Source organism: Trichoderma gamsii (assembly GCF_001481775.2).
Source record: "Trichoderma gamsii strain T6085 chromosome Unknown Scaffold_7.2, whole genome shotgun sequence".
Lineage (NCBI taxonomy): Eukaryota > Fungi > Ascomycota > Sordariomycetes > Hypocreales > Hypocreaceae > Trichoderma > Trichoderma gamsii.
Window position 1 is genome coordinate 894,539 of NW_020171344.1, and position 22,794 is coordinate 917,332.

The 22,794-nt window shown below is 50.8% G+C and overlaps 7 protein-coding genes across 7 annotated transcripts; 3 read left to right on the top strand and 4 right to left on the bottom strand.

The window, feature by feature from the left end:
- Positions 1-1,188: 1,188 nt before the first annotated feature.
- TGAM01_v202928 (NRS/ER) lies at positions 1,189-2,141 on the top strand (the record flags this gene model as incomplete). Its single annotated transcript, XM_018800490.1, has 2 exons — positions 1,189-1,641; positions 1,692-2,141. 2 exons carry the CDS (start codon positions 1,189-1,191, stop codon positions 2,139-2,141), a joined length of 903 nt encoding a protein of 300 aa, XP_018666632.1.
- Positions 2,142-2,740: 599 nt separating this feature from the next.
- Positions 2,741-4,438, top strand: TGAM01_v202929 (hypothetical protein; the record flags this gene model as incomplete). Its single annotated transcript, XM_018800489.1, has 3 exons — positions 2,741-2,846; positions 2,963-4,182; positions 4,262-4,438. The coding sequence occupies 3 exons, from the start codon at positions 2,741-2,743 to the stop codon at positions 4,436-4,438; spliced, it is 1,503 nt and encodes a 500-aa protein (XP_018666631.1).
- A 1,461-nt stretch (positions 4,439-5,899) lies between these two features.
- Positions 5,900-8,353, bottom strand: TGAM01_v202930 (hypothetical protein; the record flags this gene model as incomplete). The annotated part of the gene is made up of 1 exon (XM_018800488.1): positions 5,900-8,353. The coding sequence occupies one exon, from the start codon at positions 8,351-8,353 to the stop codon at positions 5,900-5,902; it is 2,454 nt and encodes an 817-aa protein (XP_018666630.1).
- Positions 8,354-9,979: 1,626 nt separating this feature from the next.
- On the top strand, positions 9,980-10,942 carry TGAM01_v202932 (hypothetical protein; the record flags this gene model as incomplete). Its single annotated transcript, XM_018800487.1, has 1 exon — positions 9,980-10,942. One exon carries the CDS (start codon positions 9,980-9,982, stop codon positions 10,940-10,942), a length of 963 nt encoding a protein of 320 aa, XP_018666629.1.
- Positions 10,943-11,117: 175 nt separating this feature from the next.
- Positions 11,118-13,751, bottom strand: TGAM01_v202931 (hypothetical protein; the record flags this gene model as incomplete). Its single annotated transcript, XM_024549091.1, has 3 exons — positions 11,118-13,203; positions 13,282-13,508; positions 13,587-13,751. 3 exons carry the CDS (start codon positions 13,749-13,751, stop codon positions 11,118-11,120), a joined length of 2,478 nt encoding a protein of 825 aa, XP_024406206.1.
- Positions 13,752-14,409: 658 nt separating this feature from the next.
- TGAM01_v202933 (hypothetical protein) lies at positions 14,410-15,921 on the bottom strand (the record flags this gene model as incomplete). The annotated part of the gene is made up of 1 exon (XM_018800485.2): positions 14,410-15,921. The coding sequence occupies one exon, from the start codon at positions 15,919-15,921 to the stop codon at positions 14,410-14,412; it is 1,512 nt and encodes a 503-aa protein (XP_018666627.2).
- Positions 15,922-18,466: 2,545 nt separating this feature from the next.
- TGAM01_v202934 (GPR1/FUN34/yaaH family protein) lies at positions 18,467-19,447 on the bottom strand (the record flags this gene model as incomplete). The annotated part of the gene is made up of 3 exons (XM_018800484.1): positions 18,467-18,560; positions 18,617-19,012; positions 19,086-19,447. 3 exons carry the CDS (start codon positions 19,445-19,447, stop codon positions 18,467-18,469), a joined length of 852 nt encoding a protein of 283 aa, XP_018666626.1.
- Between the last annotated feature and the right edge of the window lie 3,347 nt (positions 19,448-22,794).

A 22,794-nucleotide genomic window follows, 5' to 3' on the forward strand; every position in this document is an offset into this window, starting at 1 on the left:
TAGGGGGGTCCTAAGCAGCGTCATTCAATGCCTCTGGTGTTCGGAATCTGACGCCTATATCCGGAGTTCGTTGCTTGAAGCATCTCGCGCCTCAAGCTGTCGCTCTCTTTTTGCTTCTCGTGCTGACAGGCGCTATCGCCATGATGACTCAGCGGGGTAGATAAACGTTCAAGCCAAGTCCGCTCGATGAGGGCTTCGGGATGTAATTGTTTGCAGATCCCGTTTCGGTATCAGCGCGGATAGCTGGATACAATGATTTGAGAGAATCAGCAAGTAAGCTCTTAGTAGAAGCAGTAGTCTTTAATGAGCATTGCGTGAGCGCGAATACGAGTTCGGAGAAACAGTTTGCGAGATGTTGTCGTTGTACCGTCGAGGTTGTACACAGCCCTTCTGCGAGGCCGGAGAGCCAGAGTGTTTGAGAAGCAGAGCAGCAAGTTGGTAGCATCAACAACGAGGCTTAAGGATGGTTCAGTCTTTCACAGCCGCCTAGTAGCATGTGTCCATGAAGGCTGCCTATCATAGAGACACGGATTTGCTTTCGGTTGTCAACAGAGTGATTCATCCATATGGCACTTTCATCCATAAGATACCTATCTTAAATCTAAATAGACACTGGGCTTGGAGGTTTTTTTGTTTCTGCATTTATCGAAGCTTTTTTACCAATGTTGAAGTTACAAGGCAAGTCTGATATTTTTAAACAAAGTCCATTATCCTAAGAATTGAGATAGTCATTGAAGTCATCAGCTATCCTTTCACCTACACACTTACCATACCTGGATCACATATAAATTACCTACAAAAAGGCTCGCTACCTACCTAAAGTAAATGCCCAAGATGCTGTAGCACGTCTACAGGCAAATGGCAATCTAGTGGCTGATTGGCAAGTAATTATCAGGCATCTATCCCGCTTGATTTGAAGGCAGGAACTACCAAATAACACTAAAAGCAATGCAGGTGAAGCTTATCATGGCTACAACAGGTGGCACTTTCCAGAAAACCACACAAGACTGTGCAAAGCGCATTGGAGAGCACTTTCCTCTCTGTCGTTCCAACATCTAGCCATGGTGTCTCCAATCTCCTCCTCTGCATCACGCTTTGAAGAGTTTCCATTCACGTCTATAGGGAGCTTGAACCATCAAAAGTTCAGTAATTGTTGCCTCAAACTACACAATCAGCAGATTCATCACAATGGCAAGCTACCATTCAAATGGTCATCGTCAACCGCGCTTTCTCATATGGGGCGGCAATGGATGGATTGCTGGGCATTTGAAGCGCCTCTTGGAGGAACAGGGCAAAGAAGTCCACACCACGACGATCCGCATGGAAAATCGAGAGGCTGTCTTTTCTGAACTCTTCCTAACCAAGCCAACCCACGTCGTCAACGCTGCTGGATGCACTGGCAGGCCCAACGTCGACTGGTGTGAAGAGAACAAGACGCAGACGGTGCGATCCAACGCCATCGGTACGCTTAACTTGGCAGACGCCTGCTTCCAGGCGAATGTCCATTGCACTGTCTTCGCCACAGGCTGCGTGTATCAGTACGATAAGACGCATCCCATCGGAGGGCGTGGCTACACGGAGGAAGATCGTCCCAATTTTGAGGGTAGCTTTTATTCCCTAACCAAGAGTCATGTTGAACCAGTGAGCTTATATAGCCAAGAGCGGATGCGATGGTGCTAACACTTATCCAGATCTTGACAAGCTATCCAAACTGTCTCATCCTTCGCCTTCGCATGCCTGTTAGCGATGACCTTCACCCTCGCAACTTCGTGACCAAGATTATTGGCTACGACAGCGTGGTTGACATACCCAACAGCAACACTATCCTTCACGACCTTCTGCCAGCTTCCATCATTCTCGCAGAGCATGGCGAAACCGGCGTGTACAACTTTACCAATCCAGGTGCCATTTCGCATAACGAGGTTCTTACGATGTTCAAGGAGATTGTGAGACCTGAACTCAGCTGGAAGAACTTTACGCTCGAGGAACAAGCCAAAGTCATCAAAGCAGCCCGAAGCAATTGTACTCTCGATGCGACCAAGCTGGTTACCAAGCTGAAGGAATACAGATACGAGATTCCCGAGATTCACGAAGCCTATGAACAATGCTTCAAGCGAATGAAGGCTGCGGGTGTTGATTAGGAGCAGTTGAGCTTTGCTATAATCCGTTGATGGATCATCTGCGTGCATGATATACCCGTTAGTGACGGATCTAGATGGGATGCGCTGTAATTCTCAGGGCCCTAATGTTTAGTGGCCAGTTCTTAACAATAGCAAATTGCTTTCTTTGAGTGGGCTATGTAGACTCGAACACTTTCCCTAAATCGATGTTCTCTAGGCAAAAAATGCATGGCGATGTCTACCTGGCAATCAGGTAGATCAAATCGCAGACTAAAATTTTTCATGTGAAGATCGGGCGCTGAAGCGGCTGCTTATCCTGGATCTGCGGCTTATGTTAGTTTAAGCTGCCTGTCACCAATCTTATTTTGGCCGCCCATAGAATAAGGCTAGTGGCACTGCCCCGCCATTACGTAGCGCCGACGAGGCAAACGCTCGGCCTTGGGCAAAATTTCGGCTGCAGCGACCAAATATGCCATCCATGTTTCTGCTAATCCCGCGATAGAGAACCGCGAAACCGCCATCTTACACCTCCCATAACGCAGCCAGGCCTCTTGAATTTCTCTCCTTTTTAGACACGCGAGGACGCGCTGCACCCACATATCAACGAAAACACATTCAAAATGGTCGTCGACACGGCCTACTACGACACCCTCGGCGTCTCGCCGCAGGCCACTGAGCTTGAGATCAAAAAGGCCTACCGCAAGATGGCCATTGTCCACCACCCAGGTATTTACCGAGCGCGCATCTTTCTACCACCTTGACCGGTTTCGCCGTGTGATATTCTGTTGCTGTACACCTCTCTTCTTCTCCTACCGCTCTTCTGACAAGATTTCTGTCGCCAGATAAGAACCCAAACGATCCGACAGCACACGAAAAGTTTCAGGCCATCGGCGAAGCCTACCAGGTTCTCTCCGACGCGGATCTGCGAAAAGCCTACGATAAGTATGGAAAGGACCACGCGAAGCCGCAAGAGGGCTTCGTCGACCCGGCCGAGTTCTTCTCTGCCATTTTTGGCGGCGAGGCCTTTATCGACTGGATTGGCGAGATTAGCCTGATGAAAGATCTGGCGGCCACCATGGACATTGCTATGGAGGGAGAGGAAGAGGGAGAGGCTCCACCAGCAGCAGATGACGAAGATTTCCCCGGAACAGCCGAAGCGATGAAGGAGAGTATGAAGGAGAACCCTGCCGCATCTACAGGCTCTGCACCTGCGCCGCCACCGCCTACAGTGGTTGTGGACGAGGAGAAGACGCCTGCGGGCTCTGCTACTGCGACGCCCCCGCCAGCCCGGTCCGACGCGACGTCTCCAGCCCCGTCTGTTGGCTCCCGGAGACAGATCCCTATTCGACCGGCTCTTATGGATAAGGCTTATGACGAATCGGCAGAGAAGGAGATGGAGCAAGCGGAAGACGATCTCAAGGGCAAGGGGCGCAAGAAGGGCGGTATGAGCAAGGAGCAGCGAGATAAGCTGCTGGCGTACGAGAAGGAGCGCGCTCGCGTTCGTCAAGAGCGGGTGGAGCAGCTGTCAAAGAAACTACTTGACCGGGTCAGCGTATGGGCTGAGACCGACAAGAGCGCCGATGTGACGAGGGCTTTCCAGGAGAAGATGAGACTCGAGGTAGAGAATCTAAAGATGGAGTCATTTGGTATTGATATCCTTCACGCCATCGGACAGACCTACATGTCCAAGGCCTCAACCCTTTTGCGCAGCCAAAAGTTCCTTGGCATCGGCGGCTTCTTCAGCAAGCTCAAGGACAAGGGCACGCTGGTCAAGGACACCTGGAACACCATCAGCAGCGCTATTGACGCGCAGCAGACGGTGGAAGACATGGCCAAGATGGAGGAGCGGGGCGGCGAGGACTGGACGGACGAGAAGCGCGTCGAGTACGAGCGCCGTGTTACGGGCAAGATCCTGACGGCCGCGTGGAGGGGCAGCAGGTTTGAGATTCAGGGCGTGCTGCGCGAGGTGTGCGACTCGGTTCTGAACGACAAGAAGGTTCCGCTGTCGAAGCGATTGGAGCGAGCGCAGGCGCTTATTCTGATTGGCGAGGTCTTCCTCAAGGTGTGTAATTCCCGTTTCTTGTCCCTTGCTATCTATATACACGGCTGTTTTATATCTAACCATGGTTTGACTTGACTAGGCCGAGCGATCCCCCGAAGAAGAGGGCGACTATCTGCTTTTCGAGCAGCTTGTTGCCGAGGCAGCCATCAAGAAGGATAAGCACGAAGACAAGCATAAGCATAAGAAGCACCACGATAAAACCGCAGAGGCGGTTGCCCAGGATGCGCCTAATGTGCCGAAACCGGCGGCGGCATAACTGTTTTTGGAGTACGGGTAAAAAAGAGACATATGTAATTGCGAAGTATCAGAACGACGACGGGGAATAGCGAGAATTGGAGATGGAAAAAAAGGGCATTGAAGGAGTGATTGTCTATTTGCTTGTTTAGAGAGATTAATGTCAAGATTGCCGGATAGAGAGCGATCGGCCCCATTTACCATAGAATACATTCACCATTTGTTAGTTTTAGTTAACTATTCTCTTCTCATTTCATCATTAGTAGGTACATACGTTGGTTCGGTCATGTATCTTCGCATTCTCCACCGCAAAGGCGGAGAATAGCCAACATATCACAAAGGCATATTCAAAGCAGGACACGCAATTATTGGAAGGCATAAACGCTTTCTTTCTTCTATTCCCATTTCCATCATCACTGAAGAGACCCAGCGTGTTCTATCTCGCATACATGAAAAAATAATGCAGTTTCCTTTCCCTTTTTATATCCAGAGACATTGCAAACTCGTGAACTTTGTGTAGCCCCCCCTTTAATGTAGAAAGAGCTAAACGATGTATAAAAGGGTTTCTTCTTTGTTTTTTTTGTTCTTCTTTGTTTCTTTGTTTCCTCCTTTCTTTCAAAGAGTAAAAGAAAAATAGCGCTTCGTGCTGCTCTTCTTCCAATCTTCTCATCTCATATCATCTCGGCGCAAATTTCATGCTGTGTCCGTGGCTTTATTTTTTTTCCCGTCGTTTTCTATAATCTCTCTCTTTCGTCCTTTGCTTTGCCTCTGCGGGTATCTGATCTTACACATGTGAAAAAAACAACAAAAAAACACACAACAGCAGTAAATAATAATCGAGTAGTCAAATATTGATGACTAGGATATCTCAGAAAGAAGGGACTTTGCGGGAGGAGGGGGGCAGCGCTGTGAAGTCGCGGGTTCCCCCCCCTCGAGCGTGCCTAACGAACGTTTGTTTTGATTCGTACTCGGATTGTAGAAGAAGGATATTTCAGGAGGGGATTTGGGATACGAGGAAGCTCTCATGTAAAAAGTAGAGAAGAAAGAAAAAAGAATGGAGATGGCTGGTTGTAAGAAGAATGGAGTGATCATGGCCTTCATAAATAACAATGATAAAAAACAAAGCTCATTGTCTGGCTGTAGTGGCAGCAGAGATATAAAAGAAATATGATGAGTGTAAAACGCCATGTGAAAATTCCAAAGGAGCGCCATGTATCCCCGATATCCCGAGATATAACTATAAGTGTAGATGTAGAGAAAAGTATATGCTGTCGCAGATATAAAAGAGAAAAAACGGTAGTAGAGAAGTGAAAAAGGAAATATTGCAGTAGGTAGCAAAAAGGACGGAGGAAAGAAGGAAAACAATGGATATGAATGAGTGGCGATGTTGAGAAGTAAGTAGCGACTGCGCCGCGGATATGGAAATTTCAAAAAGGCGATTGTATAGGATTATTCGCCCGGATATATGTGAAAGGTCGGATAGCTAGTGACCCGCAGCGCGCAATTCTATGCCGCTGTCACGGTCTTGTGCCTCCTTGGCCCATGTATCGGATTCGGCAATCGATATGGTATCGTCCCCAAAGTGCGACGCCGAAACAGTAGATATCGTATCGTCTCCAACTTGAGATGTGTCTTCGCGATAATCATAGTATGAAGCCGCCAAGACGCGTCCAGGCATGGCATCTACGTCGGCGATCTTGACTCGGTAAGCCAATGCTTTCTGCCCCTCCTTTATCAGCAAGTCGGTCCAGTTCAGGCACTTTTTGAGGCTCTGGTTCATCTTCTGGCTGTCAAGCAGGAGCTCTTGATGTCTAGTGAGATCAAGCTGGAGGCGGCGCTCATCGCGTTTACGCCGTTTAACGCTGGGTGAATCTGCCTTTGCTTGAGGGTCGGTAGATTTGGGGTCAGTGGCGGCATTTTCGTTGGACAACTCGGAGTCGACTAGTGAGTCTTCATCCTCCTCTTCTTCTTCCTCCTCCTCTTCTTCCTCATCCTCCTCCTCGTCATCGTCGGATTCCTGGTTCTCCGGATTGCCATCCTCTTCCTTCTCGCTGACATCAGTAAGGCCACCCGAAGCATCTGGTACAGACAGAGAGGCTCCTTGGTTAGTGGCCATTGTCAAGCGACCCGCTCTAGATAAACGGCGGAAGCGGCGCAGTTCCGCAGATTGTTTGCGCATTTGCCTTTCGAGAGTCCGATTGATGGCCTCAAGGGAAGCATTGGTGATTTCGAGGTCCTGAACTTTACGTTCACGCCGAGCACTTAGGACGAGGTGGTCAAGCGGCTCAGAATTCTGAGATAGCCTCTTATGGCTGCGGGAGTCAGAACCTGAATCGTCGCTGTGTCCATCCTCCCCGTCTTCGTCCTCGCTACCCTCGTCCTCCTCATCTTCTAGCTCATCAGCCATTTGCAAAATCGTTGCCATTGTCACTGGCTGGGACAGTTGCGCCAAGCCTGGGCTTAGAAGCGGCGGTGTCATGTCAGGTGCATGTATCATTGGTGGCGCATGTATCATGGGTGGCGCGATAGTTGGCGTAGCGACCTTTGGTGTCACCACTCCGTCTATGGAATGGACACTGCCTGTGTGGCCATGCCCCTGTTTTAGCCGCAGAGGCGCCTCGATACTCACGCGCCGCTTGCCGACCTGGCTTGCGGAGCCCGCCAATGTCGGGGACGGGTGGGCTGAGGATCGAACTGGAGAAGTTGGAGACATGGCGCCGGTCCGTATTGATCGCGGTGATTGTTGATGGTGGTGCTGTTGTTGTGGTGGTAACGTAGGGTGTGTAAGGTTCTTGGAAGGCGATGCTGGCCTCGAATGCACTTGTACCGTGCTGGATCCCGCGACAGATGAGGCGCTGGTATTTGGGCGTGGCGCTCTAGAGCCACTGGATACCGTCGAGCCTGATCCAGAGCTGCGCGCCGACAGTTTCAAGTCGACGTCTGGTGCGCCATTGGCGTAAAAGAATTTGGTAGCAACTCCCTCTTGCGCCGAGCTCAGTGAGTTGGTGCTTGAGCTTGGGTATGCTGGAGGGCTCGTAACTCGCTTGCTGGCAGCATCGCTCGCGTAGAAAAAGGTCGGCGTACTCTTAGTATGGACCACAGAAGCTGGCCGAGGCGGATGTGATGTTGGAGCCGCGGGCTTTACGCTGCTCGCGTAGAAGAACTTGGAGTCGTCCCCAGACACGTTGGACGAGTTCCCGATGCTCTTTCTAGAGCCCGCGTTGTCAGTCCGTGCCAGGGGCGACACACCCAGCCCGCGGCTACTCCTATTACTCTTGGTCTCCCATCCATCGCTCAGCTTGTCGAGATTCGGTGTGCTATTCGGCGTCGTATGAGTGCTTTCGGCACGGGTCTGCCTGGTGCCTGACCGCGGGGTGGTGCTGTGACTTAGGAATGATGATGCAGTGACGGAGCTGACGTCGCTGCGAGGAGATTGCGCGCCGTTGATGGAGGATCCTGATCTTCGAGCCATAGGCGTCGTGGCCGTCGTCGTGGCCGCCTGACCTCGCACGGCGACCTTGGGCGTCAGGGGCGCTCGGGTCGAGCCTCTTGCGACTCCAGGCGCAGCGCCAGCGCTCAGCTGAGGCTGGCGAGGCTTGTCTCCGATCGGCATGGCGGATGAGTTCCTCGTGGCAGAAGAACGCGGTGTCGGAGCAGCGGCAGCCCTCACAGAAAGCACATGTTGATGTTGATTCGGGGATCGAGCTTGCACCGCAGCGGGCTTTGGCGCGACGCTGGCACGGATGAGGGGCCGTCCTTGGGCTGTCGACGTCGATCGGGGCGCAGGCGCAGGTGCAGCGCTGGTGTTTTCGGCAGCCGGTCTCTTGGGGACTGCGGGCTTGCCGGCGGCGAGGCGTGAGAGGCGGGCGGCGGATGATGTTGTTTTTGCCTTGTCGACGATGGTGTCTGAGTACGGGTTGCTCTGCACGGAGCGCATCCTCCCAGGCGGCCACAGTCACTCGCTGGTGGCTGTCGGTAGCGTTCCCTGGCTCCCTTGGGCAGCGTCCCTAGCACTGTAATTAAGCCCGCTGTGGTGGCTAGCCGGGCCAGAAATTAGGGGGCGTGTGGAGGGATAAAAGGAGCCGGGAGAGCCTGCGCCGGTCCACTGCGCCGGCGGGACGGGCAGCTCAACTGTAAATTAGAGGAGGGGATCACTGCTAGAGCTGCTGGAGAGACGGAGCACAAGACACGGAGGCTTGATGCTGCCGTTTTGGCGATGCGCAGCGCAGCGTCATGGTTTTCTATTTTACGTGCGCAACTCGCGGCGATGACATTCATTGCATCGATCGCCTGACTGACGGACTGCACAGGCGCACGCACACGCAACAATTATGGCCCAATCCATTTGCAGCGCAAGGGTTTCCGGCCCCCCGCAAGTTCTGTATCCAGAAAGGCGGTAAAGCGTGCAGCTGCAAGCCGGTCCTATGAGACGAGGCGGCATGCCAGGCAAAGCCCACAGTTGGAAGCGAGGATGCAGGTTAGACATGCATGCTAGCAGTAGCAGATGGCGGAGGGCCACAGAGCACAATTGGTGTGAATATGCGTGGGAGTACCGGTGTAAACACACATGTGTGCTGCTCGTAGCATCTATGTATAGATAGATCTCATACATACGGCCTGTGAGATGTAATATCATAGTGTATAATGTGGGCAGGTGGATTACATGTATGGAACGACGCCTGGAAAAGATGCTACACCGGGGACCCTGCAGTACATCTTACAAGGACTTTCTCAATGCGACAACGCACGCAATGCCAGCAATTCCCGCTCCCCCTTGCTCCGGCAGACGAGGTGAGATCTGAGTACTATTGCGCTGCATAGGTAGTCTACAGTACTGTACGTGCCGTACATAAAGCCTCGGCGAGAGATTTAATTAAACCTAGCACGCAAAAGAATGCTCCGTATGGGATATTAGTGCTGCCGTTTTGCTCGATAGCGTCACACGGACAAGGTCGGGATCGACAGCCATTGTTTATTTATTCGAATCTGCGCAACCACTACAAATAAGCTTCCTTGCCCAGATGAGACAAGAAAGAAAAAAAACCAGCTGAACAAACATGAGTAAGAGAGCTACCCTTTCCTAGGTGCCGTGCAGTAAGAAGGAAACATCTTCAGCACAGCATCATCATCTCCTGATGAAACAAAACAAAGCCAGAAAAATAAAAGAAGCAGCTGATTCGATCCAGAGGGTCCCCTGTTATACCACGCTGGGCATAGTCCCCAAACGCTAACGAACGTCCCGGCCTGGGGATCCATTTTCGACGGCAAAGAAAATGACAGGGAACTCGCCCTTTTCCGGTTTAGGGCGCGAGCCTCCAAATTTAGAGACCACATGCAGCCAGCATGCCTCTAGCTTTTTTCAATTTTGCCGCATCACTGACGTTGATGCTTTTAGTGTGTGTCAGAACTGGAATTTTGTAATTTTAACTCTTTGGTTTCTCTTTTGGGCTATCTCTTTATTTTTATTCCTTTCTTCTCTTTTACTGGCCGGCACCTTTTGCCGACTGCCCTTTCTTTCTTTCTCTTAAGCGAAGCACCGTTTGTCTCAGAAAAGGGCCCCACGATGGCCGTGCTGGGCATCTCGCTCATCGTCGCATCGGTCGTCTTCGTCCTTCTGCGGCCGCCGCAATGGCTGATGCTGCGATGGCAAGGCTTTGGAGGGATCGCGGCCATTACGGACGGCAAGGAGAAGGAGAAAGCCGCGGATAAGAACCAACGAAGCAGAGATGGCGCTGAAGCTGGTGTAGAACTAAAGGGGCTTTCGAAGACGACTTCAATAGCAACCTCCTCCGGGACCCTGAAGCAGCGTCAGCCTCCTCCCACGATCGCGCCTCCCGTCATCGTGCCGCCATCCATCGAAGAACCAGAGTCTCCCTCCACGCCCAAAGCCCAGGCCGCAAAGCCATTGTCAGGCGCCATTCCCAGCCTCTCCCTCTCCGCCGACTCAGCGTCGTCGATGATGCCCCCGCCGCCTCTCCCTTCGCCTCGCCTGTCCAACGGCCGCATTCCATCTCTCAACCAGTTTCCAGCCCCCAACTCTGCCCAGCGTGCCCGCGGCCCTACGCCCAATCGCGGCCCTGCTGCGTCGTCTTCGTCATCCGGCCTCGCTCCTCCCCCCACGCTCGCTGCCAAGCCGCAGAAACCCAGCCGCCAGGTCGTCCTCACGCCGGGCCACTCTCCGCTGGACTGGGCGAGGATATCCGGACCCAACGCCGATTTGCGCGGCGTGGTTGCGTCGACCCCTTACCTACGTGTGACGCCTTCGATGCTCAAGACGCAGACTGGTCGCAAGGGCAAGGACGCTTGGATGGCTATCAATGGCAAAGTGTACAATGTTACGCCGTATGCGAGATTCCATCCTGGAGGTGTGCCGGAGCTTATGAGGGGCGCGGGACGAGATGGCACGAAGCTGTTTGGAGAGATTCATCCATGGGTCAATTATGAGACTATGCTAGCAGCGTGTCTTGTGGGGTTGCTGGTCGAAGAGTCGGATGGCAAGGAGAATGATATGGATCAAATGGATTAGACTATTTGGGCTGAAGAGGAATATGAGGAGTTGAAGGACGAGGATATGTGCGTATACACCACAAAGGGCTAATAGATGTTATACATAAGCTAGAGAGATACCCCCTGTACAAATAGTATTATACATAGATGGCATAGATACAATCCCGCAGGAGCACACCTTGCTGCTCAGCAAATCACCGTCTCTTGCCAAATCTAAACTTGAGGTCGTCGTCACTATCGTCACTGTCTCCAACCTCCAGCAGGGTTGTCGCCAGTCTCGTCCGTTTCGGCGGTGGCGGGTCCCTAGCTGCCGCAGGTTCCGTGGCCGCTCTCTTCCCCTGGCTGCCCGAGCGTGTTTGCGCGCTTGAGAGCTGAGTCTGTCTAGTGCTCTTCTGCGATGGAGCACCGGGCCCCTCTCTTCTTGATCCTCTGGCTCTAGAGGATGGCTGCTCGGACTCTGGTGCTTCCACCTCCTCCATGTCGCTGCTCTCTGAAGCGATGACTTGTGTGGAGGATGCACCACGCCTTGTTGGCGGCGCATTCACAAAAGGAGAGGTTCTTGCCGCGCTAGCCACGACAGCAGATGCCTGGCTCGTTGTTTTCTTGCGGTCATTACTCTCATCTTCCAGCCAGTAATTATCGCCGACACCGAATTCTTTAGGCTTGACTTCAGTAAGGGCGATGATCACCCTCGCGGGCTGCCTGCCCACTACTTCCCCTCTCTTGCGAAATTTCTTGAAATTCTTCATGCCATTCCACTTGGGATTCCATCTTCCGTCTGCGATTTCCTGCTCTTTATCCTTCCCGGACGCTCTGTCTGGGATACGAATGTCCATCTCCTCAACGATATTGAGCCGGCGGATCTCAGCCAAGTCAATACCATCCGGTAGGTTTGCCAAGTCTTCAGCCTCGGCTCGAGCTCGAGCTTCCGCCTCTTCGCGATTCTTCGCGACCACTGCCAGAACATCTAGTTCCTCCTTTGCCTTCTTTTTTGCACCCTTGGTCTCTGCCGATTCGGCCACCTGTACATCAGGCTTGGGTGATGGTGCGGCGAAATCGTCTCCCCTCTCAAGGCGTTGCCGTTTGAACTTTGCCACAGACGGAGCCAAGCCTTCCATCAGGTCGCTATCGGGTATGGGCGAGGGTGATCTCTTTCTGTGGGATCGAACGTCGACATCCTGGCCGTCAGGCATAAAAGGTTCATCTTGCTCTTGCGAGACAAATAATCCACCCTCATCCTCCTGTGGGAGCGTTTGACGCTTCGGCGGCTCATAAGGGGGCAACGGTTCATCTGCTCCCTCGTCATCGTCGTCATCGAAGCCGGCGAATCGCCTCTTGACAGGTTTCCGCACTCTAGGCCCTCGCCTTGGGATTGGCTGAGAATCTCCTTGTTGTGAAGGTTCCGTTGGTATTGGTGATTCTGTTACACTGGCCTTGCTCTGTTGAGTCATGGGTTCCTGTAACGAAGCCTCGGCAGGCCGTGAATTTTGAGTTCTGTTTGACGATTCTATTTCCAGAGGTCGTCGTAATTTGCTTGCATCGTTGATCAGAATTGCTTCCAAGAATTCGTTTTGCTCGATGGGTCTATGGTCCAGTAACAGTGATACCGCGGTGACGAACTCGGTATACCAGCCAATAAGCTCTCCTTTGGCCGGGAGAAATCTTACGAGAACAACCCCCTTACCTTCACTGCCATCGTTGAATGATCCGGTTCCTTTCTCTCCAGCAACTCCCTTTACATATCGAACAAAGTCGTCAACCTGCGTCTCCTCTGGCTCGATGGGATGCAGCATGGCCTTGCCACCGCCATTAGTAATGGGTGCCATGAGGTTATCGTACTGCAGCTGGCTGTAAAATATGAAAGTGTATCCTTCAAATACATCTTTTCGACTGTCATCGGGAGTATATAGCTCGTCTGGATGCTGTATCGGTTCACTACCTCGCGGAGGCAGATGTTCCATGGCCTTGGGCCAATACTCGTCAAAGTCCCTTTCTAAGTAGCTCGACTCTTGGCCATCTTCAGCGTCTGGCGGCTCTGTAACGGAAGAGACTGCATCGAGAAAGGTTTCCGTGACAATGTATTTGCCATTTATGAGAGCCTGTAGACCTTTGGCTGTATTCCGCTTCTTCGAGATGACGTGCGTCGTGTGTTTCACGCTGTAGTCGGTCAGCAGCTTGATGTCTAGCTGCTCAAATCGTTCTTTGAGGGAGGTCAAGGGCTGAGTTTGTAGTTCTTTGGTTGTGAAGGAGAAAGTAAAGACCGCCGGATGCCACTTCAGCCTATTTTGTCTGTCAGTAAAAGTAAAAGCAAAACGCAGAACGCACCGACATCTATATCAGTCGTCTAGACATCAGTACCTGAATTTGCTGGGACTCTTCCCTAGCGTGATCTCGTACTCTTCAACTTGGGTATCATAGACGCTTCCTTTGATTTTTTGTCCGTTGACAACTGTCCCTATCTTTGTCGCCAGATCTTCAATCTTAATGTGTGACCGGCTCGATAGGTTATGTGTCTGTCCCTCTGCGACGCTTTGGACAGTGATTGTCAGGTGTTTGCGTGAGATGGTATTATGTGAGATTGCAAGCTGCCCAGCTGAAGTCGCCTCAGTCAGTACTTGATGCAAGCCTCAATGCCCTGTGAAAGTGTGAAATTGCAAACTCACGCTCTGCTGCGGTCCTCCCAAAGAGATACGTCTTGCCTGGGCGCAGCCATAGTCGACGGCCTGCATCAAGATTGTCAACACAGGTGACGGTGTCACAGCGACTCCAGGCCCAGGACAGGCCTCTCGCTTACCTTCAAAGGCCTCCTCGTTTTCTAGCAGCCACATCGCCTCAGGCTGCTATTCATTCTATGCCAGGGCCCATCTCTTGACGCGCATATGCCGTAATGACGTTGGTTAACTGGTGTCGTGAACTTTTTGCGGGGCGGCGCGTCAGCACAGGCGGTATCTTCAACGCCAATTCACGTGCTTCTTTAGGTTGGATGCCTGCATTTAATTCAACGTCATTTCCAACATAAAAGCAGCAAAGCAAACATAAATAAAGAGAGCAGCTCATCTATGCATTAAATATATCTGCAAGTAATCAATGACGTTGCGCCTGCTTATATTAACATACAAGCACTGTTTAATCAGTAGCTGCTGGTGACTACACGCTTCTCAGTTCAAATACGTAGTCGGTGTAAGTCGCTGACGAAGGTCTCACATATGGAACATTGCTCTCAAATCCAAGACTTGCATAGTTTATCAGAACAAGGACATATTTTTTGGTGTTCAGAAAGTCTACACGAAAGAATTCAATAGCATCCTAAGATGACGCTTAACTACGCTTGCTATGGCAATGTACAATGCTCTCCCCTGTTTCCTTCTCTTTTCTTTTTTGTTGCAAAAGCTTGAAACTTTTTACAAGTTTGTCATCGTGTAACAAGCTGGTGGCATTGGGGTAAATAGACCAACAGACTACAACATTTTACCTCCAAATCAACCTTCAGACCACCCTCCACCTATGAAATTCAACTAGCATCCGCTGACGTCCAGCTTTTCTGCCTCGCTCAACAGATTCGTCTTCGTTATTCGTCGAATACGGATCAAAATCCTCTGCTTTCTCATGATTGATCTTGGAGAGCTCGTCGATTTCGCCAATCTTCCACCCGCGAAGTATGACCATGCAAATGGCAGCAGCGATATACGTCAGCCCAGTCCATAGCTGGGTTCCCAGATAACTTCCCGTTCCAGTGACAATTTGTAAAGCAATTGGCTCGCTAAACGTGCAGGGGAGTACAATTCCCAGCCACATGATGTTGAGAGCAGACGGCACGTCCGCCAATCCAACGATTTCGGCTGCGACTGGTCCAACAACGGTCCAGAATGTGCCGCCGACCATGCCGCAGATGATGGAATAGAAAATGAGTACGCCGTATACTTTGGTGTTGATCCAGATTGCCAACGCAAAGATTCCGGCTAGCAAAGTAGTAAAGGCAGCCATGTTCATTCGTCCGGTCCGATCGCTAAAGTACCCCATTATAGGCCGACCAATGCTTTGACCCAGGTTGAAGAAGGCGCTGATGAGAGCTGCTTGAGAAGACTGAAGGCCAATTACGTTTGCGTAGTTGGAGAGGCTGTAGATGACGACAGAGTAACCAAAGATACTGAACCAGCCGAATGCCACGAACAGCAGGAACTCGGGCCTCAGCAGAAGAGACCCCTTGAAAGCTAGATGGGTCGACCCAATTATCTTGTTACGGTCCTTGACTAAGAGAGTACAGATGAAGTTGACGACAAAAGCGAGGATACCCAGTATTCTAAAAGTCCAAGCAAGTCCCAAGTTTTGAATCATGGCACCAGTAGCAAACGAGTAGATGAGACCGCCCAGACCTGAACCGGCGGCTGCTATACCGTTCGCCAAAGAACGATGCGTCGTAAACCATTGGGGGATGATGCCGACTGTGGCTGTAAACAGGACGCCTATGCCGAGGCCGAAGACGACGCCCTGCGTGAGGAAGATGTGCCACACCTTGGAGGCAAAGCTCGCTGCAATCCAACTGCCCGTTTCGATGACGACGCCAAACAGCATTACTTGTCTTGTACCAAACTTTTTGACGGCTATGGTTGCGAAGGGAGAGATGCCCATGGCGCAGCCCATGCTAAGGGATCCGATAAAGGCATACTGGAGGGTGGTGGCTCCGTTGAAAGTGTTGTTTCTTATGTAATATGCCAAGAACACGCCGTAGCTAGAACTCATTCCCCATGTGTGAGCGTTAATCATGCAAACAGCAATGGTAACAATCCATCCATATCCTCCATTCGGCGGCGGTGGGGGCGATGCGGCATCGGCAGGTTGTTGGTCTTGGCTCTCGATCATAGATTCATGGTTTCCTTTCTCTGTCTCATCTTTCATGGCACTCTGTCCATTGCTGTTTGATTCTGGCTCGGGAGTCAAAAAATGGTGCTCTTTGACATGACATTTGTCGGTATGTATATGTACTTGAATGTGGTTCATCTTGTCCGCGCAAAAACTTGTTCTCAGCAAAGGTGGAAGTGAACCAGGGGTTCAACGAGTCAACTAACCTGGCGAGGAAGAACAACAAGATAATAGCAACTATACAAGAAAGAATATATAGATGAGGGAAAAAAAGATATACATATATACAGGAAAGGAGGGGCTGAACATGACTCTCAGCTTGGCAGCCGGAGTAAGACTACCGTCGTATTTCCATATCCAACTCTTCTGATGGGCCACCACCGGGGCTGAACCGGGCTGAACCGGCATCGTCCCATATAAAAACAGGCCCACGGCGACCCGATTCATCCCCTCTATTTCCTATTTTGTCAATTTGGGAAAAGGTTAAGTGAGATCTTGCTTTGCTTTTACGTATGAGATTAATAACCTGCTCCTTGCATTGAAAATGTTTTCTCGGGGATATCGGTGCTCGCCATTAAGCGCCTATTAGAGAAGACAAATTTCCTTAACTAGCACTTAGATACGAGGCTCAATATACTGTCATCCAGTTTTGTTGCGATGAAAAACAAGGCACCAAGGTGCGGCTGAATTAGCGGCTGAGGTTGGATATCACCGCGTGCATATACACCTGCACGGTCTGGAGTAGAAATTGCCTGATCTAATGCCTAAAAGCAGCCTTCTACTGTACACGTAATGTATACTGATTTTCTGTCTCCTTCGAATGCAATCAGGAAGGAGGTTTTTAACGGCGCTAATTCAACTGATTACTCCTGAATAGAACTATTTCATGAATTGTATGATTCGATTGGACGAGTTATAGAGACCGAATTGGCAATTTCTATGCAGTAGTTTCCTAGTATACGGCAGCTAGTCTACCCCCGCAATTTCTGTATTTTTTGATGACAAGTGCGTGAATACTAGCAGTGTCCGATTGCGACATTATATAATACCTACCTAGGTGAACAAATATATAATAGATATATATCTCAACGGTGCATTCTTAGCCCCAGAGCACGAGCAAAAGCATTTGTACCACCGGTTGCTTCATTGAGGCAAGAATTGAACTTATTCTCATCGCTCTCTTCTCACAACTTTCTACTGGCTTTTAGAGTGTTTCGAAGCTGATCCCGACGAATTCAGTGTAGATATACCTACGTTTTAATACAATATCAATTTTCTTAGCTGCGCAACCGGTTTGAGTGAAAATGGAATGAAAATAAGGCAATCTTTAGTTTAGTCAATTTCTGATTCAAATGATATAAGCCATATTGCATGTTAAAGACAACAGGCTCATTTTACCGTCAGTAGAAAATTGTAGGTTCATGTGTGTCAAACAGAAGCTCATTGGAATTCATATTTCCCCGTTAAAAAAAGAATGAACATCGGATTGGTTCGAGGATTCTGCTTGATTCGGCAAAAACTGGCGTGGCAGACCGCTGTGTTTACAATATGCAGAAACACTATACTCTAGACTTAGTAAAGGAAATGAAAGCGAAGCAGAGTGGAATTTTGCCATAGGGCTGCCAAGCTTGCCCAAAAACTAGGGCCTTCAAACGGGAATAGATAGATCCATCTCTACGCTAAAGATCGAAACGTTTGAAGCTTGGCTCGGAGCCTCATAACATCTGCCGACGTCAAGCCGCGAATGCTCCAGGGAGTCTATTCCTAGTAGACATTCGCAACTCTGTCACAACTCTGTCACATCGCAGTCCTCGTCAATGCAAATAGCAAGCGCTTGGACCAGTCGTCTCAACAATTCAACTTCTCGCTTCGAAAGGAGACAATGTCACGTCGTCTGCAAGCATTACCCAATTTGGACATGAGTCGTAGATCAAGGCAATATAAAACGCAAATCCACGGATGGGTGATGTGCATTGCCAGGCAGCCTTAATGCTCCGCCATGGTGAAACACCTTCTGGAGCAAAAAAGAAAACACTGCCCTAGCAATCGTTTGATGAGGATGTTCTGGATAGCGCTTGCTAAAGAAGAACTAAGTCGGCAATCTGAGACAAGACCGTTGGGGTTATTAATAGACAAAGGGCACTAGATGGTCACGACTGGAGCCGGTGGATGGGGAACGCAATTTCGACAATTTAGATGCCGGTAGATCACACGAGAAACGTTGCATGCCAATTGGCGAGATAGAATTAGGAAGGTATGTAGACATCGGGGAGGAAATAGTCAAGATAGTATTCCTCTTGAGGCAATCCGAAAAGTCGATTTACTGAAAGCCATTCCAGCAGGTATATCAAGAAAATAGAGAAAAAAGACAAGCTGGGCAAAGGACGTTGAACGTCAAGTTTCATTAATAGGTATATAGATCAGTAGCTGCGCGATGGAGCTTCCTGCATTACATTTCAATACGTTTGGATGAACCAGAACAAAAAAAATCAAGATATAAAAAAAAAACAGGCCCAGTGATCATTTTCTAAATGCACAGCCCAGCCTGCTAGGAACCGCGCGCTCTTTGCTTCTCGTTCCGCCAGGTATCATTCCTTTAATTAAAAAACAAGCCCCCACCTATATCGCTCATAATCGACTAAGAACCACGTAATTTTTCCTTGTTAAATAGGAACAAAACACTTTATGCCTGAGCGCGCTCAGACTTGGAGGCGCGGCGCTCACGGGCAGCCTCGGACCAGGGGAAGTGGATGACGGGAACCTGGAAGAAGGAGTTGCTGCGGAGTTGTTAGCAATTGAAATAGTAGCAACGTAGAACGCTGAATCAACTAACCTGCTGTCCTGAATACCAGCCAGGGCGTTGTACCAGGCAAGGAAAGCGGCCAGGAAGCCGAAAAGACCACCAGTCTTCTGCAGAGCGAGTGAGGCAGTCATGTTGCCCAGGTCGGCGGCGTACTGCTCAGTGGCAAGGAACAGGAAAGCCAAGTCAAGGGTGAAGAAGAGCAGGAAGAAGGCCAGGGTGGATCGCAGAGTGCAGAGCAGGATGATGGTGGTGAAGATGAACCAGCCAGTCAGGAAGAAGCCGAGCACACTGGCGACGTTGCCGGCGTAAGGGCCGTCAGGAGCGGTGATGCCCCATTCGGGAGTCAGGAGAATGCCGTATGAGATCCAGAAACCACCGTATGATCCAAGAGCGGTGGCACCAAAGGTGTTACCAGCAGCAACCTCCCTGTAAAAAGAGAAACAAGTCAGCAATGGTTGCCATCTACGTCAGATGGGTAGCACAAAAGCTCGCAACGTACCACATGCCAGCAAGCAGCTGGACAAGGCCACCATAGCCAAAAGCGAGGGAAACGACAACATTGGGAGCCTCGACGCCTCGGGCATGCATGTTGATACAGGACAGGACGAAGGTGGTCAGGGCGAAAGCAGAGAGACCCAGAGGCGCAGGGTTGGCGAGCTTGCGGTGCTCGTAGGGCCTCCACGCACCGGGCTGGAGGGCACCGCCAAAGGCCTGGGCGTACTGGCCGACGGTCATGTCGCTGAAGTCGCCATGGTGGTTGAGGGCGAAGCCGTGGCGGGGAGCCTGAGCCTGGGGGTTGACGGTCTGCTGGACACCGTTGGTCTCCTTCTCATTGGGAGCGACGTTGAGCTCGTCCGCCATTGTGATTGTTGTCGGATTAATAGATATCGATCGAAAAGGTGACTGTATATGAGCCGTCCAATTGACTAATAGGTGGATGTACAAACAAGCAATGCTACTATTTTAATAAATCAAGGATGGCCAGAGAAGAAAGAAGAGAGAGGAGAGCAAGCTATGCTTCTGGGTGGGGAGCGACGAGAAAGACTCTTATATATTGAAGAGCGAGGAGGGCAGAGCTTCTGCTCGAGGCAAGGTACAGGTACCGGCCACAGGTACCAGCAAAAGTAAACAGGGTCGGGCAAAATGAGACCGATGGCTGAGACTTTCTTTTTGGGGCGCACACCCGACGGCCGCGTCCCCAAAAGGCTGGCTGGGTGCCACAGCAGCCGACCTACTTTTTTTCCTTCTGGCTCCGTACCGTAGTGGCCTTCGTACCGCAACTGGGGGAAGAAAAAAAAAGGGACAAGGGGGGAGAGGATCCGGTGGTCGCGAGTCAATCAACAACGTGCGACAGATCTAGCAAGTGGAGAAGGAGGGAAAAAGGGTTGCAATGGGTGACACGCTGGCGACGGACGTGCCCCGTAGGCCGCGGGAGGAGCTGCGATAGTTGCTGTTTAGTCGAGTTGATGTCCGTGATGCTGCCTGGAGTTGGTTTAGCTGGACGACAATGCGACTGCATCCCGCAAGTCGATGCTGATGTGCCCAATTGTAATCATATGTCTGCTACTTGTTGTATGCACTCGCGCATGCCTACATGAAAAGGATTTTAGTTTGGGCTCGAGGCTGCAAAGAGGCTCTCTCTCTCTCTCTCCTCCCTCGTCCTATCTCCTAGATAGCAGGCCCATGTATCTCGAAAGTCTGTTGCTCCATATGATGTGCAAATCCGTCAATCACATTCGTCATCTCGACTTGGACTATTTCGCCCCTCCCCCCGGACCGTAGAGGAGACGAATTGGCTCCAGCCCAGCCGAGGAACAGGCAGAGGTTCCCGCAATCACGTCCAGGTATATCCATCTCCAGCTCCATCTCCAGCTCAACAGCTAGCCGAACGAGACACAAGACGAGGCTAGGCGTGCATCACCGCCCATCACAGCCGGATCTTCCACCACCTAGTACTGAAGTCTACCACGGGTGGCTCCATAAACGAACTTGTCGCGGAACGGTTTCCCTGCTAAAAATGGACGAAGGGAACCTCAGACAATCTGGTCTGGCGGCAGCCACACGCAGATTGATGAAAGGAAGAAGCTATGGCCAAGCTATCATGGCGATTGGGGTAAAGGCGAGTGGGGAGGCCCTGGAGTTCCAGATCCTTACCCTTGCGGGACAAGCCCCGACAAAATTAAACCATGGATTGGGGTAGTATTGGCCCACCCGCTCCCTGAGCTGACGATGGGCCTTATTGCCGAAGAGGCGCTTGATCTCATGCATGGGCGACGGGTCCTTGGGCCGCGTCTGTCGTGTCTGTAAAATGAGGCACACGGCACGCTGAGAGAGAGAAAACTCGCTGGGCCTGGAAAGGAAAAGAGAGAGAGGGAAAACCTCCTTAGCCCCGGCTTAGCCGCCACAGAGCAAATCAGGTCAAGCTCGGCCAGCCACTCTTGGCCAGACTTTTCTGGAAATTTTTCAGTTTAGGCTAATAGGGCCTTGCATCAATCCCAGGAAAGGCATAATAACCAGTCATCAACGGATCAATTGGGCCTGGGAGGGATCACGGAAATGGACGTGTCAGGGATGGGCGAAGAAGAGGAAAAGAAGAAAAAAATAATAATATGAAAGAGGTCCATGCACAAACGAGCAAGGTATCAGCTATTGGCTTAATTGAGATTGACTGTCGCGCGAAGAGGAAACAGGAAAGAAGATAAAAGCGACATCCATATTATTCCGTGCAGTCCGCCCGTAAGGCTACAGGCACAGTACTTGCTCACCGACGGGGGCCAGTGCCGTTCCAATATACCGGCTAGTAGCAGTACTACATACTCTAGTCGCCTCTTGCTGGATCCGCGATGGATGAGAGGGACTGGAAATAGTCTGGCTTCTACCACTTGTGCCAGTAGTTGAGTGGGTGAGATATGACAGCCCCCTTCTCGTTTCTACGGGTCTGGCCGTGAGCCTAGGGCAAATACGCCGCCATTGTCAATGACTTTGAGGCCATTGGTGGCTCTTGGTTCAGCCACCACCACGGCAACCTTAACGGCATCAAACTTTGACAGTGGGATATCCCGAGTGCATATGTACATTGTGTATGTGCTGCTACTGCGCAGAGCAAAAGGCCCTGGTCGTCAAATCTCCTGATGAGGGCATATACCAGTAGCATTGGGCTCATTGCGACGCGGCCCGGAGATGGAGATGCGTAACCAACAGCATAAGGACGTGCCTGAGCGCATATTAACAAGTACCCAAGGTATACGAAGTGCCTCAGCGTTGCAGATTTCAGAACCGTACTGTATACTGCAGTTGTTGCGTCCAACATACATGAGGTATGTACGGATACTCCTCACGATAATGGCCATCGCTAAAGAAATACCACCGAGCCATCCCAAGAACCCATGGCCCGGGGCCCACTCCCGGGCCAGAGTCTGACCAACCCGTCTGATTCGCCCATCCGACTCGTAACTGGTCAGCCCGGGAAAGGGACAGAGGCTCTAGCGCCATTGCGGTGACGGACCCCGGCCTGCCTGGCGCCTCTTTGCAGCGCTTTGCAGCAGGCATTTTGGGGGATCGCCAGAGAACCGACCTGCTACCTTGTCTGAATCCGGACAAGACGTCCGCGCGCGAGTCAAGGCTAGTCAAGGCTGGTGGCTGTTGTCTAGGTCGCTAATCAAATGCAACAGCAGGCGTCCTGCAGCGTTCGAGCCAGGGTTCGTTGCAATGGAAGAGCACAGAGCTTTTTTTTTTTTTTTTTTTTTTTTTTTCTTCAACTGCTACTCTGTGTTGGTCGCGATCCCGCTGCAGATATCCCGTAATAGACTAATAATGTATCAAATTGAGCCATTATGCCTGGTATTAGCTCTAGTAGCTTTTCGGGAGTGACTTGCGAGGTCGTATTACTCCGGCCGAAACAATTCAAGCGTAGCTCCAAACAGAGATGCTGCAGGTTTGATTAGGCTTTGATGCTTCTGCATCATGTAATCCTATTGCCTATTTTTCCATTTTTACGGAGTACTGATTAATTATTTTTATTTTCTTTTATCTGTTGCTTTCTTTCTCTTCTGACCAGTCTCAATCTGTCGAGGGGCCACTGGAAAGGGGGCTGCAGAGATCTGTCCCCAGTTGGGCCACGAACGCTGTGGAGCTGGGAAACGCACATGAAATTTGCTCCATATTACCTGCAACATACCAGATTTCGAAAGGCTGCTGCTTTTGTTGCC